General features: G+C 34.8%; 1 protein-coding gene across 3 annotated transcripts in view; it reads left to right on the top strand.

Annotated features, from left to right (window-relative positions):
• Positions 1 to 5,032: 5,032 nt before the first annotated feature.
• The window catches only part of LOC132197862 (histone-lysine N-methyltransferase MECOM-like), a 64,124-nt gene continuing 52,502 nt past the window's right edge, over positions 5,033 to 16,654 (top strand). For all 3 annotated transcript variants that reach the window (XM_059621448.1, XM_059621446.1, XM_059621445.1), the window contains exon 1: positions 5,033 to 5,147. In XM_059621448.1, coding sequence (XP_059477431.1) covers positions 5,099 to 5,147 — 49 coding nt within the window. In that variant the 5' untranslated portion in view covers positions 5,033 to 5,098. The remainder of the gene's footprint in view (positions 5,148 to 16,654) is intronic.

Raw genomic sequence — 16,654 nt, 5'->3', positions numbered from 1 at the left:
TATGTAATTGCCGGCCGGCGACCGCATTTGCCGAATTTGAATCCAGATACATTAAATTTGGCTTCTCTCTTTGCATCCTTATGTTTATTTGATGAGGCTCATAAATATTTATCCGCCTTGTTTTTCTTTCTCCCAGCAGAGTGAATGTATATGTGAGTGTGTGTGCTCGTTCTACAGCTCTATTTGTTGTTCCTCCTGAATGCGATGAATCAAATCCGCTGGCGACCACCTTGAGGCAACTGGCCTTTTTCTGAGAATAAAGGATTTTTCTTCAACATGTCTATATTTTCAAGAATCAGGGAAATGACTTTTTTAAGCAAATATCAATCTTTTTGCTAAACTCAAGCGTCATAGCTAGAAGTTTTTATTATTTTTGTTAAATGTCCACTTTGTTACAAAGGTTAAAAAATAATACATTGTTTACATTCTGTTTGAATTGACTTATTGTTGGATAAAACGGCACCACCACTAGCAGAGATTTTACCTAAAAAAGGCTGGGAAAATTTATCTTTGCTTAAAATTTTCTAATTCTACAATAAAGTGCACATAACTTTAAAAACAAATAATTACACTTTATTGAATTTTATAAACTATTCTAGGTTCAATAATCTTATTTATTTATCTTTTTTTAGATTTTCTATTCTATTTGTTTGACGAGTTTTGACCATGATGTGAAGTTGAGACATTGTGTATTTATTTATTTATGAAATTTTTTAAGCCTTTGCGTCAGTAAAAAAACTAAGTTATATAAAATATAGCAACAAATTTATTTGATTTTCCCCATCATTCTATCAATCTATTGAATAAATCGGAGTAAAAAAATTAAATTAAAATTCAGGTATTAAAAACATAAATCAAAATTAAAATGTTAATTCTATTATGTAAAATTTCTAATAAATATAAGTTTCAATATTATCAAATATATTTTGAAATTAAGATGTATTTTCTTTTATAGATTATGAAATAAGAATTGTTTGAATTAATATTTCACGAGTTTTGTTTCTGAATCCTTTGTAAAATTTAAAATATAGTGTAATTTTAATTAATATTTTGTAACGCTCTATTATTATACTAATCCAATTATTTGCAATTTTAGTATAAAAAACAAAAATCCGAATGCAATTTAAAAATTCTCAATTAATAATTGTTTTTAAACGACCTTAAGGTTTAGAGTCCAGTATCTAAATTTCTATTTATAGTTTATTGGTACACCAATAAACTTCATTCCCATAGTATTTCGCTTAATACAGGAGGGGAAAAACTCGATTTGTCAAGGTTTCATGATTTCTTACTTACAATTAGTTTACAGACATACATTTATATAAAGAAAACTGCAAACGCCACAAACTATTAAAATCAGGTCCAACTTACCATTGTAAAAGTTTTTTTTCAATTTCTTCATAAAGCCCGTTTGAAAGGCAGTCCCAGAAGGGCAGACTCATATTTGGGTTATATTCGATTTAAATTTATCAACCGGTATCTGTTTGGATTTGGAAATAAATGGCGTCCGCGGCCTTTGTTATCTGCGGCCGCTTTTGTTGTGGGCACTGCTTTATTGGAAAAGTTTACGACCGCCAACGCCGCCACGCCGTTGGAAGGAATGAAGGCATCTCTTTTCTTTTTTTCTCTTTCATCGGCCGGTCTGCAGTTGAAAGGTCACGTTTTTATGGATGACACATCGGCCGCTGCAAATTGAAAACGTGCACGGAATCGAATTGACGCTGCGCTTGAACGAGGCCATTTTGCAGAATGGAAAGGGTGAAGGGTGCGCGGAGAACGAAAAAGCAGAACAAACTCTCTTTTTCTAGACAGGATCTTGAAGTGTTACCCTTAAGAATTCCAGATAGTTACAAATTAAAAAAAAAATACTTCTATATTTTAACAAATACCAATTATAACTTTACAAAAATTCATTATTTTTTTTTAATATAAGCAAAACTATTGTTTTTTTCTTTCAAATTCTCAAATGTAAGTAAGATAAGTAAAATCTAATGTGAATTGAATAACTGGACTTGAAATAATAAAAAGTCTTATTATTCAACATGTATTTAATAAAAAAAAAAAAAAATAAATAAAATAATGAAATAAAGCAGCAGAAAGAATTTCTAGGCTTACTTATAGTATCACATGAAATAAATAGCTAAAAGTAATTATCTTACGCTTAATTGGAATTCATGTTTTTTCTACTTTTAAATCATTTTAGATCATTTTTATTATCTACCTTTGATTATTTTTGTTTTTATTTCGTTAAATGCTTAATTACCTTTGCTAATTAATGTATCTTTTTGTCTTGATTATTTGATTGGCCGAGATGTGTTATTTTTTTGTTGCCGATTGCCTGAATTCTTTCCCCGAAAATAATTGTGGTGACATTTTCCACTTTCTCATAAAACCATTTATCTGTTCGGGCAATAAGCATTCTTTCTTTCCTTGCGCCAACAGAGGTGGAGTGGTATATCTTTAAGTAAGATGGAATCTCAGGTGGCCGCCGGGGGCGGAGAGGTGGACATAAAATTCGGGGTCGGTTTATCGGCGCAAATCGTTTTTCCCTTTAAAACGTTGGCCGGCGGCATCTTGATAAGCGGCCCAGAATTATGGGAATTCTTTTCTGCGCTGCGTGTCCGAGCCACACTGCTATTATTATTATCAGGCCGAGCAAGAGAGGGCAAAAGAATAAAGAGAGCCGCTTTCCGGCCAAACAATAATAAAGCTGCACAAATGTTTTTATCAGCCAGATAAAAGTTTGACGAACAAGAAGAAAGACATGCATGCATGCGAGCGAGCGAGCGAGAAAGCCAAATGGAGACGCAAAACGGGGGAATATGTGTAATAAATATCCACGGGACGAAAACGGAACAAGGCGATTGAAGAGAGGTGGGCAACCCGCACGACCCCGCTGAAGAGACGATTGCCTAACGCGGAAACGAGCAGGCGGACAATTCTCAGACCAGTCTGAAAAGTAGTCTGCGCACAAATAATTGTCTTTTAAATCAACCCGAAAATAATAGTTAAAATGAGATTCAATAATCGTTAGTTAAATGATAAAATTATTAAGGAAATTAGTTATTACGTCGTTTAAATAAAAAATTAATTTAAAAAATTGTGCAGTTAAATATTTGTTTACGTTTTAGTGTTAAATTTTGTCCATTTGTTTTAAAAATACTTGAAACCATAGTATTTTTAATACTTGCAAAAATTTTATTTACATTAATTAATTTAGTGTCCGGTCCTCTTTCACCAATATAAATTTAAAAGCTGTTTTAATCACACTGTAATTATCTGTTTTTTTTTATAACCCTACAAATATTTCCCGAAGTGAAATAAGTTCCTTTTTCCGTTATAAAATCATTTGGAATTATGTTATTTCAGTTCAATTTAACTACATTGAATTGTTGGAAATATGTAGTTGCAAAGAAAGTTTATTGACATATCATCAGGCATATCATTATTGATTTAGGTCTTTACTGAAAATTAAGTTTAAAAAAAAAATGTATCTTTTTTTATAAATACGCAGTTTTCAATTGTCCTAGATTGGCAAGAAACTATATAAGTAAAATTCGCACTCATTTAGCTCCCTTGCACGAAGAATATTTAAATGTCATCAAAAATACATATGTAATAAAATTTTATTAATTTGTAATTAAGTTTTACTAAGACATTGCTAGGAAAAACATTTAGTTCTATTTGTCTAATTTTTTTCATTGCCAGTACGAAAATGATAGATTTTTTTCTAAATTGAATATTCATTTGTTAATTATTATTTTTGTTAATGAAGAAATTCGAGTGCTTTTTCCGCCTGGAAATTATTTTGAAATAAATTAAGGAGTTCAACAGGGTGCTCATTGTGAGACGCTAAGTAAAAATCTGTAACATAAACGTGTCATAAATTTGTACGATGGTATATTATATAGAAGAGTTAATAATTCATGCATAATGTAAATCCAAGCCCGCTCATTTTTGTGTTAAAACACGTGTATTTTCTTATGCAAATCCTTGGTGCGAGCGAAAGGGTTGAGGGGTGGGTGGTCGGTGGTCGGTGGAGTGGGGTGGGGTGGGGGCGAGAGAGCGGTGTAATTAATTTTTATTGCGGCGACGGCGGACGGCGCACGGAGTGAGCGAGCAATTTCGAGTGCGCGAGAGATGTGTGCATGTGATGGTGAGCGAGCTGGCGAGCGTGTGTCATTTTGGGAAGGAAGAAAGAAAGAAAGCACGCAAGCCGATCGTTTCGAGGGATAATTTTTGTTGCGCGCCCCCTCTCAAAAAGGCCACCCTCTTAGCTGCCGCGCAAAGACACAAAAAGACACTCTGCGAGAAAAATAACGCGCCCTTGATTTATGACTCGTCGGACGGAGAGAGAGGGCTAGACAGAGACCGCAAAAAACAGGAGAGAAAATGTATGAGTGCGGTTCTCTGGTTCTTCTCCGCTGTTGAAAGAAAAGACCGCAAAACATCCCTCCAATCTGGGTTCGGGTTCTGGAGGAAAATAAATTCTCAGTTCCTGGGCTTTATTATAAAAACTAAAATTAGAAATAAATATGACAGAACGATAATCCAGAGCAAATGTCCAAGAAAGTTATGTGAAATTGAAATGAAAATTCTGGAATTAAAATGATTGCAACTTAATTAAATTATAAAAATGCATTGATATTCGTCATTTTAAGGAGATTTTTTCTCAATTTTTGTAAACCAAGAACATTTATTTTATGAGTTTGAGTTATCACAGACTTTCTATATTTTTAAGGTCTTAAAATTTAAAGAAAAAAAAATCAATGAATATTTTCTGCATTGGAATTTGTATTTATTAAAGCTGTATAGAAAATTTATTGTTTTAGTCCCAAATGTGTTCACATATGAAATTGAAATGCTGCAATTAGAACCTGTGCGTTTATTTGTTTTAGCTTGATGGTTTTTGAGGGGTGGCGGGAAGGCAGAGTGACTTGGAGAGGCTCGCTTGGAAAAGTGGCGGCGCTGATGTGGGCCGCCGCGAAGAAAAGGCAGGCAGGTCTGCAATCAAGCGCTGGCTGATCACTCGGCACGCGACCGCCGCCGCCCTCACCGCCCACCTCATGGCCCCTTCGGCCCCACGGGACCCCGCAGCATGAGGTCTAAGTCGGTCGCCCGCAGAGTCTCACCCGCACCTGACCAAGGTAGGACATTTAATTACTTTTAACTTAAATTTTTTTAATTGAAATATTCAAAAGATTTCAAAGATATATAATTTAATTTTTAAGTTAATTATGCTTCATAAATTTTTAAATATTTCTAAAATTTCAAATTAAAAATTATCAAATTATAAAAAATTTAGTGTAATATCTTATTTTGGTTACTTTTTATTTGAATTAATGGGCTCATTTTTTAAGATGGAATAATTTTTTCAACGTATTATTTTAGTTTTTTTACTATGTAAATAATATATTTATTCAGTTGGAGTTACAAATTGCAATTAATTTTATCGAATCTCTGATCCGTGCAATGGCGCAGTTTGTCGTTTTTTATTTCTTTTTCTCCTCCACCGCAAAACGGAGAACAATGTGATCGAAGCGAATCTCGGGCGCGCGCGGGGCGCAGGGGTGGGTACTGGGTGGGTGGTTGGGTGGTCGGGGGATGAAGCGACCGCGGGGATGAGATGCGGGCGGGGATCGATGGAGCCTGTTGGTCGGTCTCATCTCGGGCGCATCGTCAAGCGAAGAAGCGCCGCGCCGGCCGGCTAGCGCAGACTCGAGGGCGTGGCAACCCCAAAGCAGCCCAAACCAACCCTTCGCGGACCCCCCGTCACCCCCTGGGTGGGGAGGAAGGAAGAAGAGTTGCGAAAAAACTGCTGCTCTCTGGTGTGTGCTCAATGCCACGAATGGAGAAAAAAAGACGTTCTTTGACTCAACTGCAGAAACTCCTTGAATATAATTCATATTTTATTAAAAATTATTTTCTTGATCTCATTTTTCTACAAAGGATTTCAAAAGATGACGTTTTCTTTGGATTCAAAGTCTGTGGAATCGTAAATTATAACTACCTACCAGTTTTCGAATTATTATCACTTTTATTTTTTTAATTTTGTCCTCTAACAAACAAAGGGTTGCTTTTAAGTCATCATACACCTCCATATCATACATATTGATTTAAAAAAACTCAAACCTTCCCAATTCAAGAGCGTATTCTTCAGATTTTGTTCCGCAGGTTGCATAAACTTGTTTTAAAAGCCACACAATCTGAAATGTTCTGAATCAATTCTTTTAGTACAACAAAACAAAAGGGGAAGTTCACTGCGAATGAAATCTTGTCTTGTGAAAAGAAATTCAATAATTTAAATAGCTATGAATACGAACATTAATTTTCCTGTGTTATGTGAGTCACAAGTTATTCGACATAGTAACTGCAAAATATTTAGGTCTTTTTTTCACAATATTAAAGAATTAAAGAATTTCAAAATGAAATTTAATTTTTAGCTATAATAATGGCAATTATTTTTTATGGAAAAGACTAAAATAATAAAAATTATTGATAAGATTCAGAAGATTTAAATCAATCAAATCATTATAGTGATGCTTGAAAAGTATTTATTCGTGGGAGGAATGCAAAGTGGAGCCAAGTAAATCTGTCACTTTTCCACTCACTGGGTGTCATTTCTTTTGGAATGCGGGGGTGCGTGCGTTTATCTTCTCACTCACCGCCCTGTTGTACGAATTCCCATCCCCAAGCGTGTTAAACTTACTTGTCTGCTCATCTTTCTCTCTCTCTCACACAAGCTCAACAAGTCGCTCTTCTTTCTCTTTATTTCGGGCGGGGAGATGCGCCTGCCTTTCTCACGCGCGCCAACTCATCCCTTAGGGGCGCTCGACGTGGGTGTTCCCACCGACGAGGGTGGCATCCCTCTTTCTTCTCTCGTGCGGTCGGAATACATGTTTAAATCAGTGGCTTCTTCCCACTCGCGTAACTAATAATCTCTCGTGTTGCTATTTTGGCGCGGGGGGCAGATGCTGGTCCCTCCTTCAATATAAGGGGCTAATAATCCACTTGGACACGCGAATCATCCGTTTTTTACAATCGGCAGATGTCTCCATTCACGCGTGAAGTAAAAAAAGTCATAATTTGTTTTTGTTGGAATTCAATCAGGATGCGTGGGATTTAGCGTAACCAAAGACTTTTTGTCTTTGAATAAATTTTGAGTCTCAAGTCTGTTCAGTTTTAAGTTACATTAATCATAATCGCACCATATTCTAAATTAAAAGAGACATTAAACTAAAAGAGACATTAAATTAATTGTAAGAGGAATAAATTTTATGTGTCATTAACATTCATTCATAGGCTTGCGTGGACTATTAAATTAAGTGTTATTGTAAATTTTGTTAACATACAAAATATTTATGAAAAGAAAATTATTGAAAATAAAAAAAGAACATTTTTTTCATAGAAGTGAATTCAATAAACAAATAATAGAATTAAAGAAAAAAAACGTGGCAGATTATTTGAAATATTTTTTTATTGTAATTAATTATTTTTTTCTGTTAAAAAGTTCATTGATAATTTTAACAGATAAAAATATCAAGATTAATTTCTTTTATATAATTATAATTTTAATAGATTTCCGGCTTATTTAACAAAAAGTTACCTCTTTGATGAAAGACCCTATTAACAAGATTCACGGAGCAGACAGATAACCGTGCAGGCCGCGTGCTGTGCTCACTCTCGCGTCTATATTTATTTATCTTTGGTCCGTGTACTAAAGTACTGGATGATGCTCGTGAGATGCTCCTTGACAAACAAAACACGTGCCCGTCTCTAGAGAGCGCTCCCGTGCAGACAAAATCAATTGAATTCCGCTGCTTTATTTGAATGTGCCCCCTATGCCATGAAAAAAGCGGGGAAGATCCAACTGAAGACATGGACCGGATGCGCGCGTCCCACCGAAAAGATGCTGCAGCAGCTGACCACTTTTTATATTCTCTCATTTAAAAGAAGCACGCAGTCTGCTTTTGTTTGCATCTCAATGAGTGGGGAAACAATCAGGTTGGAAGTAGAAAGAGGGTGAGAATTTATCATGCGTGCACGTTATGTAAAAACGGATTTTTAATTTTTATATTCCTATAGAACAATGTTATATTTTTTTTTTAATAAAAACTAAGACTAAATTAATGATTTATTTGTTGCAAATAAATGCGAATTCACAATTTTTTTTTTGTGAAGAAGGATATTTTTTTTTTTAATTTTTTTGATTCAAATCTCAAATTTAATTTGTTATTTTGGTTATTTAAAATTTTTATATAAATTTATTTTAAGTCACGTAGGAAATTTTTAGAATAAATTAGTGTAGCAATCGATGAAATTTATGCACTCCGCCGCAGATATTATTTTCTGGTGACACGCGGCGCTGAGAATATAATTCAATTATTTATGTAGACCAGCGGCTCGCGACGAGGATAAGATAGAAGAGTTCCGCCCGCGAGAAATGAGAGAACAACCCCAGCATGTTTATTTAATATATTTATTCGAACATTTTAATCTGTCAGCCGCGCATATTTTAACAACCCCTTTCGAAGAATACTTTCTTTTATCTTTCCCGCTCACGAAATTTATTTTGTCCGGCGCGGAAGAAAATAAATAAAAGATAATTGGCCGGCCGTAGAGGGAGATGAGTTATTGGCCTACATTTGCATTACAAGATGCGGGCCCGCCAATTGAGATGTATCTCTCTTCCACTATCCAACTCGCCATTAAAGAAAAGTATAAAGATATAATTGTTTTCCTGTGTGTATTCGAGTAATTGCGCCTCGCACGCAATTCTTTTTCTCGCGCGCCAATAAATCACAAACTCTCTCTCTGTCGAGGAAAGACTTATTCACCCTCATTCACCGCACCGGCCTCTATATACCAATACAGCGCACAGCGAATTTATTGAAAACGCAACGCTTTTTCTCTTCTCGTTTTCTCGTTGAGAGACTCGGGACCGCCGCTGACACGCCAATTAATTTCCTCAACCCATTCGCAACATTTGTGTCGCCAATCATTCCGTTGGTTGTGAAAATTTGTAGCAAATATACAAATACATTGTGGGAAGAATAAATTCATTTGTGATTTCTACGAAACTAATTATGCAAATTAAATTATCTCTCTCTCTCTCTCTCTCTCTCTCTGTTTATTTTATTTTGATAATTATTTTTGTATAAGGATTTTTTTCTTTTATTTTTTAAAAGAATCATAACTTCGAGTCAGCATCAATTATTGCTAATGTTTGGATTTTTTTATATTATCCATCAATAATTTTTTTCTGATATTTTTTGCCAAAAAAAAATATTAATTATTTTATATCTTATAATTAATTTAAAAACTTCTTTTCGTCCTGTTGTGATCATGGGCCGCAGCTGATCCACAGCTATTTTCCCCTCAAAAATTTCAAAGCTGAAAAACCAGATCAAATGAAGTGGATACTTAAATAAAATACTCACTTTTGAGAAATTCAATTAAAGATTCATATCATTATTATTTATCATTAAATTTGAAATATACGAATCTTATCGCCTACCACTATCAAACTGTATTGTTGTTGTTTTTTAAACAGGAAAGCTTATTTTAACGCGGGAATTTTATTTCATTAATTATCTCTTTTTCATTCCTTATTTTTACTCGCAATTATCTAAAACATTAACTCTCAAACAACGATTACAGTTAAAATTTAATTGAAACTCTTTTAAAGTTTGGCCAGTGATATATAATACAAAATAAATTTTTTTTTATCGTCTTCCGGCGTTTGAAATGTCTTGTATGAAAATCAATAGGGAGGCTTTTGGTGCTGCTGATAGAGTTGAAAGTACACATATATCGTTACTCTAGTGGTCGTGTTCGCTTTCAAGAGAGTACAAATTCATTGTAATGAGAGAGAGCCAAGCGGTGGATCGCGCGCGATTATTTTTCTCTAGTTCGAGAGGAGCATAGCTCTTTATTATAATAATACTCTAGTTCTTGGTCGGAAAGAGGAAGCAGCTCTCGAGAATGTCTGCCATCAACAAACAATGCGCGCACATAATAAAAGTCGTTCGCAGTCACAGCCTCCACATGTATGTGCAAGTAATGAAGGAAAAAGAATATGAAAAGAAAAGCCAGCGTCGATTGGAACCAGGTGAATTTCGATCGAAAACCGCTGCTGAGAAAAATAAAATGAAAGAAAGAGAAGTCAGCGGAGAGCGAGACACTCAACGGATGCCGATTTGTGAAGAGGCCCTCCACCGACGTCTCTCTCTGTTTTTGACTCATCGACAACAAAAGCCGGCGGACGGCGAAATTACACACATGTTATGTAGATGCTGTGGAGAGCGGTCGCGTCGAGAGCATCTCGCTTTCAGCTTTTCATTATATTTCATTTGGAGCAGCGAGATTTGTCCGCGCCCGTGAGAGCCAGTTTGCCTCCAACCCTCTCTTTATTGAGCAGGCTTGGGAAACCGAGTCAAAACTTTGTTTGAGCGGTTCAAGTGGATCATAAAATAATTATATATCGGTTTTTTTCTTTCGCATAGAAAAATCATCGAATTAAAACATGCATTTCATCCAAATAAACTTTCCTATTGGAACTAGATTTTGATTGGCTTGAACACAAATTAAACTAATTGAGGACTTGAAATATTTTTAACAATTGTTTCTCTTTTTATTATTAATCAATAACGTCTAGATGTAGAGTCTCTTGCATCAATTTTCATCATTAATTAATTTAATTTTAATCGTTCTTTCGTATTTGTCAGTTTCAAAAATTGCAATTTTTTATTGATAATTAACTAGCAGAAGGTAATCTTATATATTATGTATATTATGCCAACTCGTTTTTGCTAATACATATTCAGTATATAAATTGCACATGATAAATAATTTATCTGTTGGCCGCAAAATGTTATGATAAGTAATACCTAAACTGAACATTGTTATAGTTTAATTTCCAATGAATAGTTTCATTGATGCCAACTATTTAGACAACATTTGACCTCCTGTATCGATTCGCCAAGCCCTAAATTGTAAGGAAAAGATGATACTATTAGTTTTAAAACTATTCTGTCGTGGGCTTATATTAATTTTGCAATGCAGAAAAGTTGGGTCTAAATAAAAAATTTTATTCCAGCAGATGATGGGGTTTGCATTTTACATCAGGAATTACATTCAGTAGGCCAAATTAGTATTGACCTTATTTGCTCTGAATTTGTTGTAAATTAGAACATGAAAACCAATATGGTTCTTTGAATCTTTGGGCTTTCAGAATTATTACAGTTTTAATTGAGACGGTGTGGCAGATGCAAATTAATTTTGACTAAAATTCTGATAATAAATTTTTATATAAAAAATATAATATTTAATATTATATTTATCAGTTCAATAAGATATTTTAATGGGTTTTACCTTTGAATTCAAATAATTTACAAGATTCTGCTGATATTCAAGAAAAGTTCTTGAAGAACTTTTCCTCACAAAGTAATTATTTTTGGCATTTTTCCCGTCTTCGACTAGAAATAAAACAAAGCTTTTTCCGAGCTGCAATTATAATAATGATATGATTTATTATAAAAGTGAGGGCGGTGATGTTTCCGCGTGAATGTTCTGCAAAACGAGAGAGAGAGAGACAAACAATTACGCGCGCAAAATGCGGGCGGACGCAGCGACGTAGCCTCCGCTCGCGCGCGTTTGCATCAGCGGCGGCAGAATAAATTATTTCAGCGCACTCATCCATTTAGCCATTTGGCTGAAAGGGCGCAGAAAAGAGCAAAATATATGTAAAAAAGTGCACCCTCCGTCTGCTCGTCGCGAGGCCGTGGTGGCGGAAAAAGCAGGAAAATATGAAAATTGCGAGGCGCACATTGTGAGCGTGCAGCCGCCGCTCTTGTTAGCGACGACGAACTCGCGCCGCTCTCGTGACACAAACCACGCGTTAACGTATTTAATGTCGACTTAAATCTGGCGGAAAATCGTCAGAGTACCCTCTTTGGCTGAGTGAAAGGCACAAAAATCAATTGCGAAAAGCGCGGCAGCGTGGGAGGAGCAGCAATAGAGGAGGCGGCATCATTAAAAAATATTCAAATGCGTATTGTATACACTCGTGACGTATTTCTTGCGAGCATCCTCGGTGGTTTCATTTCATAATTGCTGGAAAAGATTCGAGGGTAATCAGGCGGAAAAACGACGCTCAGCAAAGAGGAGCATTTATTCTGTCAAACCTCTCTTTTTAATTGGGTACGCACTTTCTCTTTGAAATTGATAAGTAAATTTTTGAAATTCTTATTCCAAAAGCTATGAAAAGAAAAGTGCTCTAAGTGTAGGTAGCGTGCTAGATGACCTGCTTTATTTTGAGGTCTCAATTGAAATTGTTTGCTGGTATAGCGGGATTGGGAATTGAGGTGAACTATTTTTAATTATTTATGCAAATTGATATAATTTCGAATATTACCATCAAGAACCATTTTTTACCAATTAGAGCTTTTTGATTTTTTATATACGTGGTGGATTTTTGTTAAACTTTTGTAAACCCATGTTTATTTAAATTTAAATAAATAAAATTATGGCAAAATGAGCGCTTAAAGACCGCTTTCGTGCTATATTTGCGTAGCATAAATAAACCTCTAGAAAAATTCTCTCTTGAAATTTATGATACCGCATACTTTCCCAGCAGGTAAGGCAGGTAAGTGCAGAAAACGCTTAAGCAATTAGGAACGCTTAAAAATTTTGCATTGCGTTTTCCTCTACCGAAACATGGAGCTGTAATTGTGCCACTTGACACTCTTTCCGACACACGTGCGCAGAACTCTGCATAGTTAAAAAAAACCACGCGGAAATATTCCAAAATATGATTACTGGAGCATAAAATAATGCATCCGCAAGCTTAAGAATCTAGTGAGCATGTTTGTTTTTTGTTTGTTATAAATAATTTGTCCTGCTATGCGAATTTTGTGCCAAAGCATGGTTTATATTTGGATTCTATTAATTAAATCCTTACAAAATATATTAAAACATACTATTTAATTCGAACAATGAAAATGGAGCTGAAAATTATATCAAAATGCAATATTCAAATTATAATGACAAACAATTGAGGAAATGAACTTGTATTTTCTTTATTTCTGCCAAATTGCTTACATTATTTAGCTAATAATTGTGAAAAATTTATAAATTTTTGTTTAGACAATTACGAGTGTATAACATATTTCAAATTATTTTAACCGTTTTTCTTTTAAAATTCATCCAGCTGGAGTTTTGAAAAACCAATAATATTGGCACCGTTTTCGCCTCATTCCTAGAGAAAAAACGAGCTTATAATAACGGCCAAAGTCTGCAAAACAGGATGTTCCATCGCACCATGTAGTCTCACATGCTTGCTTTTTGTGCGCTTTTGCCATCTGCGAGTGCGAAAAAAGCGCCGGATTACTGCCGAGCGACAAACAAAAGCTTTTTGCGGAATTATATTCTTATCTCTTTTTGTCGCGCTCATCCGCGCCGGGGAGAAAACTCTTTCTTCTCTCCACTCATTCACTCGTTATGTCCATTCACGGCGGGTCCATTCATTATGCACGCTTTGTGGGAAGATTCCCTCCGCAGACGTGCTGGAATGCTTTTGTCCGCGCCAAAATCCTCCAGGGCCGAACGACGAGAGTACAAAAATCGGAAGAAAAAAAATTCTCATCTTTGAGTGCGTGCAGCGGAGGATTTTACGACGAGATATTCGATTGATTTTTAACGAGCCGCCGTTAATGCCGCGAACGAGCGCGACGCCGCCTTTGTTTTTTATCGCCAGGCGATTGCGTGATGATGATCATTATTATCACGTGCTGATGGCATTCGAATGACAATAAAGCGGACCCTTTGTTTTATGCTGAGGGTTAAAGATGGATTTCCATCGATTCGGCTTTGACACCCGTCAGAAATTTATTTCCTCGTTAAACTGATGAGAACTATAGAGCGGAGTTTGGAAAGAAACCCTGAAGATTTTTGAAAAAAAAATCGCATTATTCTCAACATATATAAAAAGTTATGCTTAAAAATTTAAATAAAATTTGCCTTTTAAAGGTAGGAATTTTTCAAATATAAAAAAGATATTGATCTACAGACGATTTAAAGCTTAACAGACTTTTAAAAGCGCCTGGACTTTTTAACAAAAAATCTGGCAGCATTTTTGCTCAAATAAATATTTATTGATATCTTCTGCCAAAGAAGCAATTGCATGCCGCCCATTTAAAGATTCAAAATCATGCAATCTAAAAGTAAAATTCCTTTAAAAATTTCTTTATTATCCTCCCGCTTATGCTAAAAATTCCTGATATTGCCTTTTAGTTCAGATCAAATTATAAAGCTTGATCTGCTCAAAATAATTTTTGATTGAACCAAAAAACTATAATTAATTTAGTTTTCAATTTACAAAAAAAAACATTAGAATGTCTTCATCGCGAATCAGATTAAATTACCAACAAAAGATGAGCAAACCAGCGTGAGTAATCCAGTGCCAAGCAGAGTTCAGATTATAAAAAACATTTCACTTTTTAATTTAAACAATCGGGGAGGAATCGCTGATTGAATAGGGTCGGTGACGCGCGATGATCTGCTCTCTTCATTTCTGGTCGACGACGAACTAGAGCACCCACTTCCTGTCGCTCACTGCGCGATTTTTTAATCCCCCCTCTGTACTGTATATTCGTTGGATTGTTGCTGCGCCAACAATGCAAAGCGAGCACCTGGCCGACGGAGCGAGAAAAGCGCGTGTAGTGTGAATGTTTGCTTATCATGTCTGTTCGAGAGGGCACAAAGAGCGGCAGCGTGTCATCCCTCACCTAGTCAGACTCATCCCTCGATCTGCGTTTTACAAATGTTTGTGCCCTTTGTGCTCCGGAACCAGAAATTTACACTGTCATATGTTTTGAAAAAGAATATTATTCCGCTTGAAATTCCTTGCTTTTTATACAAAATAAAATAAAAGTTTAAATCAAAAAATTATGAAAACTGTTTAAAACCATTGAAACAAAAAAAATTTGTAATAACAGCATTTCAGTTTGAATACATTTTTTAAATTTTCAATTAGAAAACTCATTTTCCTCTTCACTCTGATTCAGAAATCCACAGATAATTTAGAAAAAATGTTTAATTTTTTTTATTATATTACGGTTTTTCAAAACTTCAGTAGTTATTTGGGTCTGAGCTGCTATTATATAATTTATTATATACCATTGTGCTTCTGATTATTAAGTTTTCTTTGAAAAAAACAAACAAATCTATTAAAATTCCTAGGCTATTTAAATATTCTTTATATTTTTTTCTAAAAATTTTGATTTTGCAAATATTTCCAGAAAGACGATCGAATGAATTAAAAATAATGTTGCGAATAAATTATTTAAAATGCTCTATAATACTGAAAGAAAGTTAAACCAGCAAAAAGTACAATAAATTATTATTAAATTTTCTTTTTTTTTTGTATATACAATTTTTCCCCAATTGGAGTTGCCACCCTCTTCTTATTGAAAGTAAAAATGCATTTAGGGACAATGCAATTGAGACATCAAGCTGGAAGTCCAGATGCGCGCAATTGAATCCAAAAGAAAGGGAAGACGATTGAATGGAGAACAAAAAACTTGAGGGAAAGGTGCGCGTAAAAGGCAGATGGCACGAGCGCCGGTGTCACGCCCACTTCCTCTGAATTTATTACTTTTCTTCTTCATTGAAAAAAGAAAAACGAAACTTGTTTTGCAGCACGCTCCGTGTTTCATTTATTGCGAACGCCGCGACAAAGGACTTTCTCTGCTTGCGCGGATCGAAGAGCAAAGATGGCCGCCCCGGGCTTTTATCTGTTTCGAGTCTCTTTCTCTCTCTTGTGCATAGTCTCGGTTTGATTGATTGCTCTCGAGCGCCGCGACACACACATTGAGTGAAGTTGAGAGAGAATCGCCCCTGCCTGCGAATTACGCGTGCACTTAACCCCCGACCGCTGCACCGCACTTTTGCTGGCGTATCTCACGACAAAATAAAATGCGGTGCAACCTTGGTGACATCACATCCGATCCACATTATTGAAAATTGAAATTGTTTCAAATTTAAACTTTGGTCTTCTTTTAACCTTAATATTAAAATTTTCAACAATTTGAAAAAAATTAAAAAAAAATCAATTAATAAAATCTTTTACTCTCTTAAAAATTTTAAAAATTGTGTCTTCATGGATTTGACATATAAATTTTAATTTAAACCATTTAATATTTTTGAAGACCAAACAAAATTTGATAAATTTAAAATTTCATAAAATTATATTAGTTTTTACCAGACTTTTCTGCATCATTTCTGTTGCTTCAAAATCATTTGAAATTTGTTTCAAAATTTCAAATAACTATCAACTACCTACGATTTGATTGCATGTTTAAATTATAAACTGAAAACAATCAAAATTGACTTAATTGACTATTTCAAGTCAAAACAGTACAATTTTGTTTCTAAAATCTTTTCGTAGTTGATTCTTCTTGCTCTGTTAACCTAAATTCTATAAACTTCATACTGCTTCACACATAAAATATTAAATAAAAATTATATAAATTTGAGGGGGAAAAACATATTTTCTAATTTGAAATATTTTATCATCGTTGGTGAAAAAATATTGAAAAAATCAATTCAATAAAATTACCCCTATATGCATTTATCCAATATTAACCGGCCTTTC

Source organism: Neocloeon triangulifer, unplaced genomic scaffold (genome assembly GCF_031216515.1).
Source record: "Neocloeon triangulifer isolate White Clay Creek 2 clone unplaced genomic scaffold, ASM3121651v1 ptg000012l, whole genome shotgun sequence".
In the NCBI taxonomy this organism is placed as follows: Eukaryota; Metazoa; Arthropoda; class Insecta; order Ephemeroptera; family Baetidae; genus Neocloeon; species Neocloeon triangulifer.
Note: the sequence above shows the minus strand (reverse complement) of the source record. Positions and strands in the feature narration are given on the sequence as shown.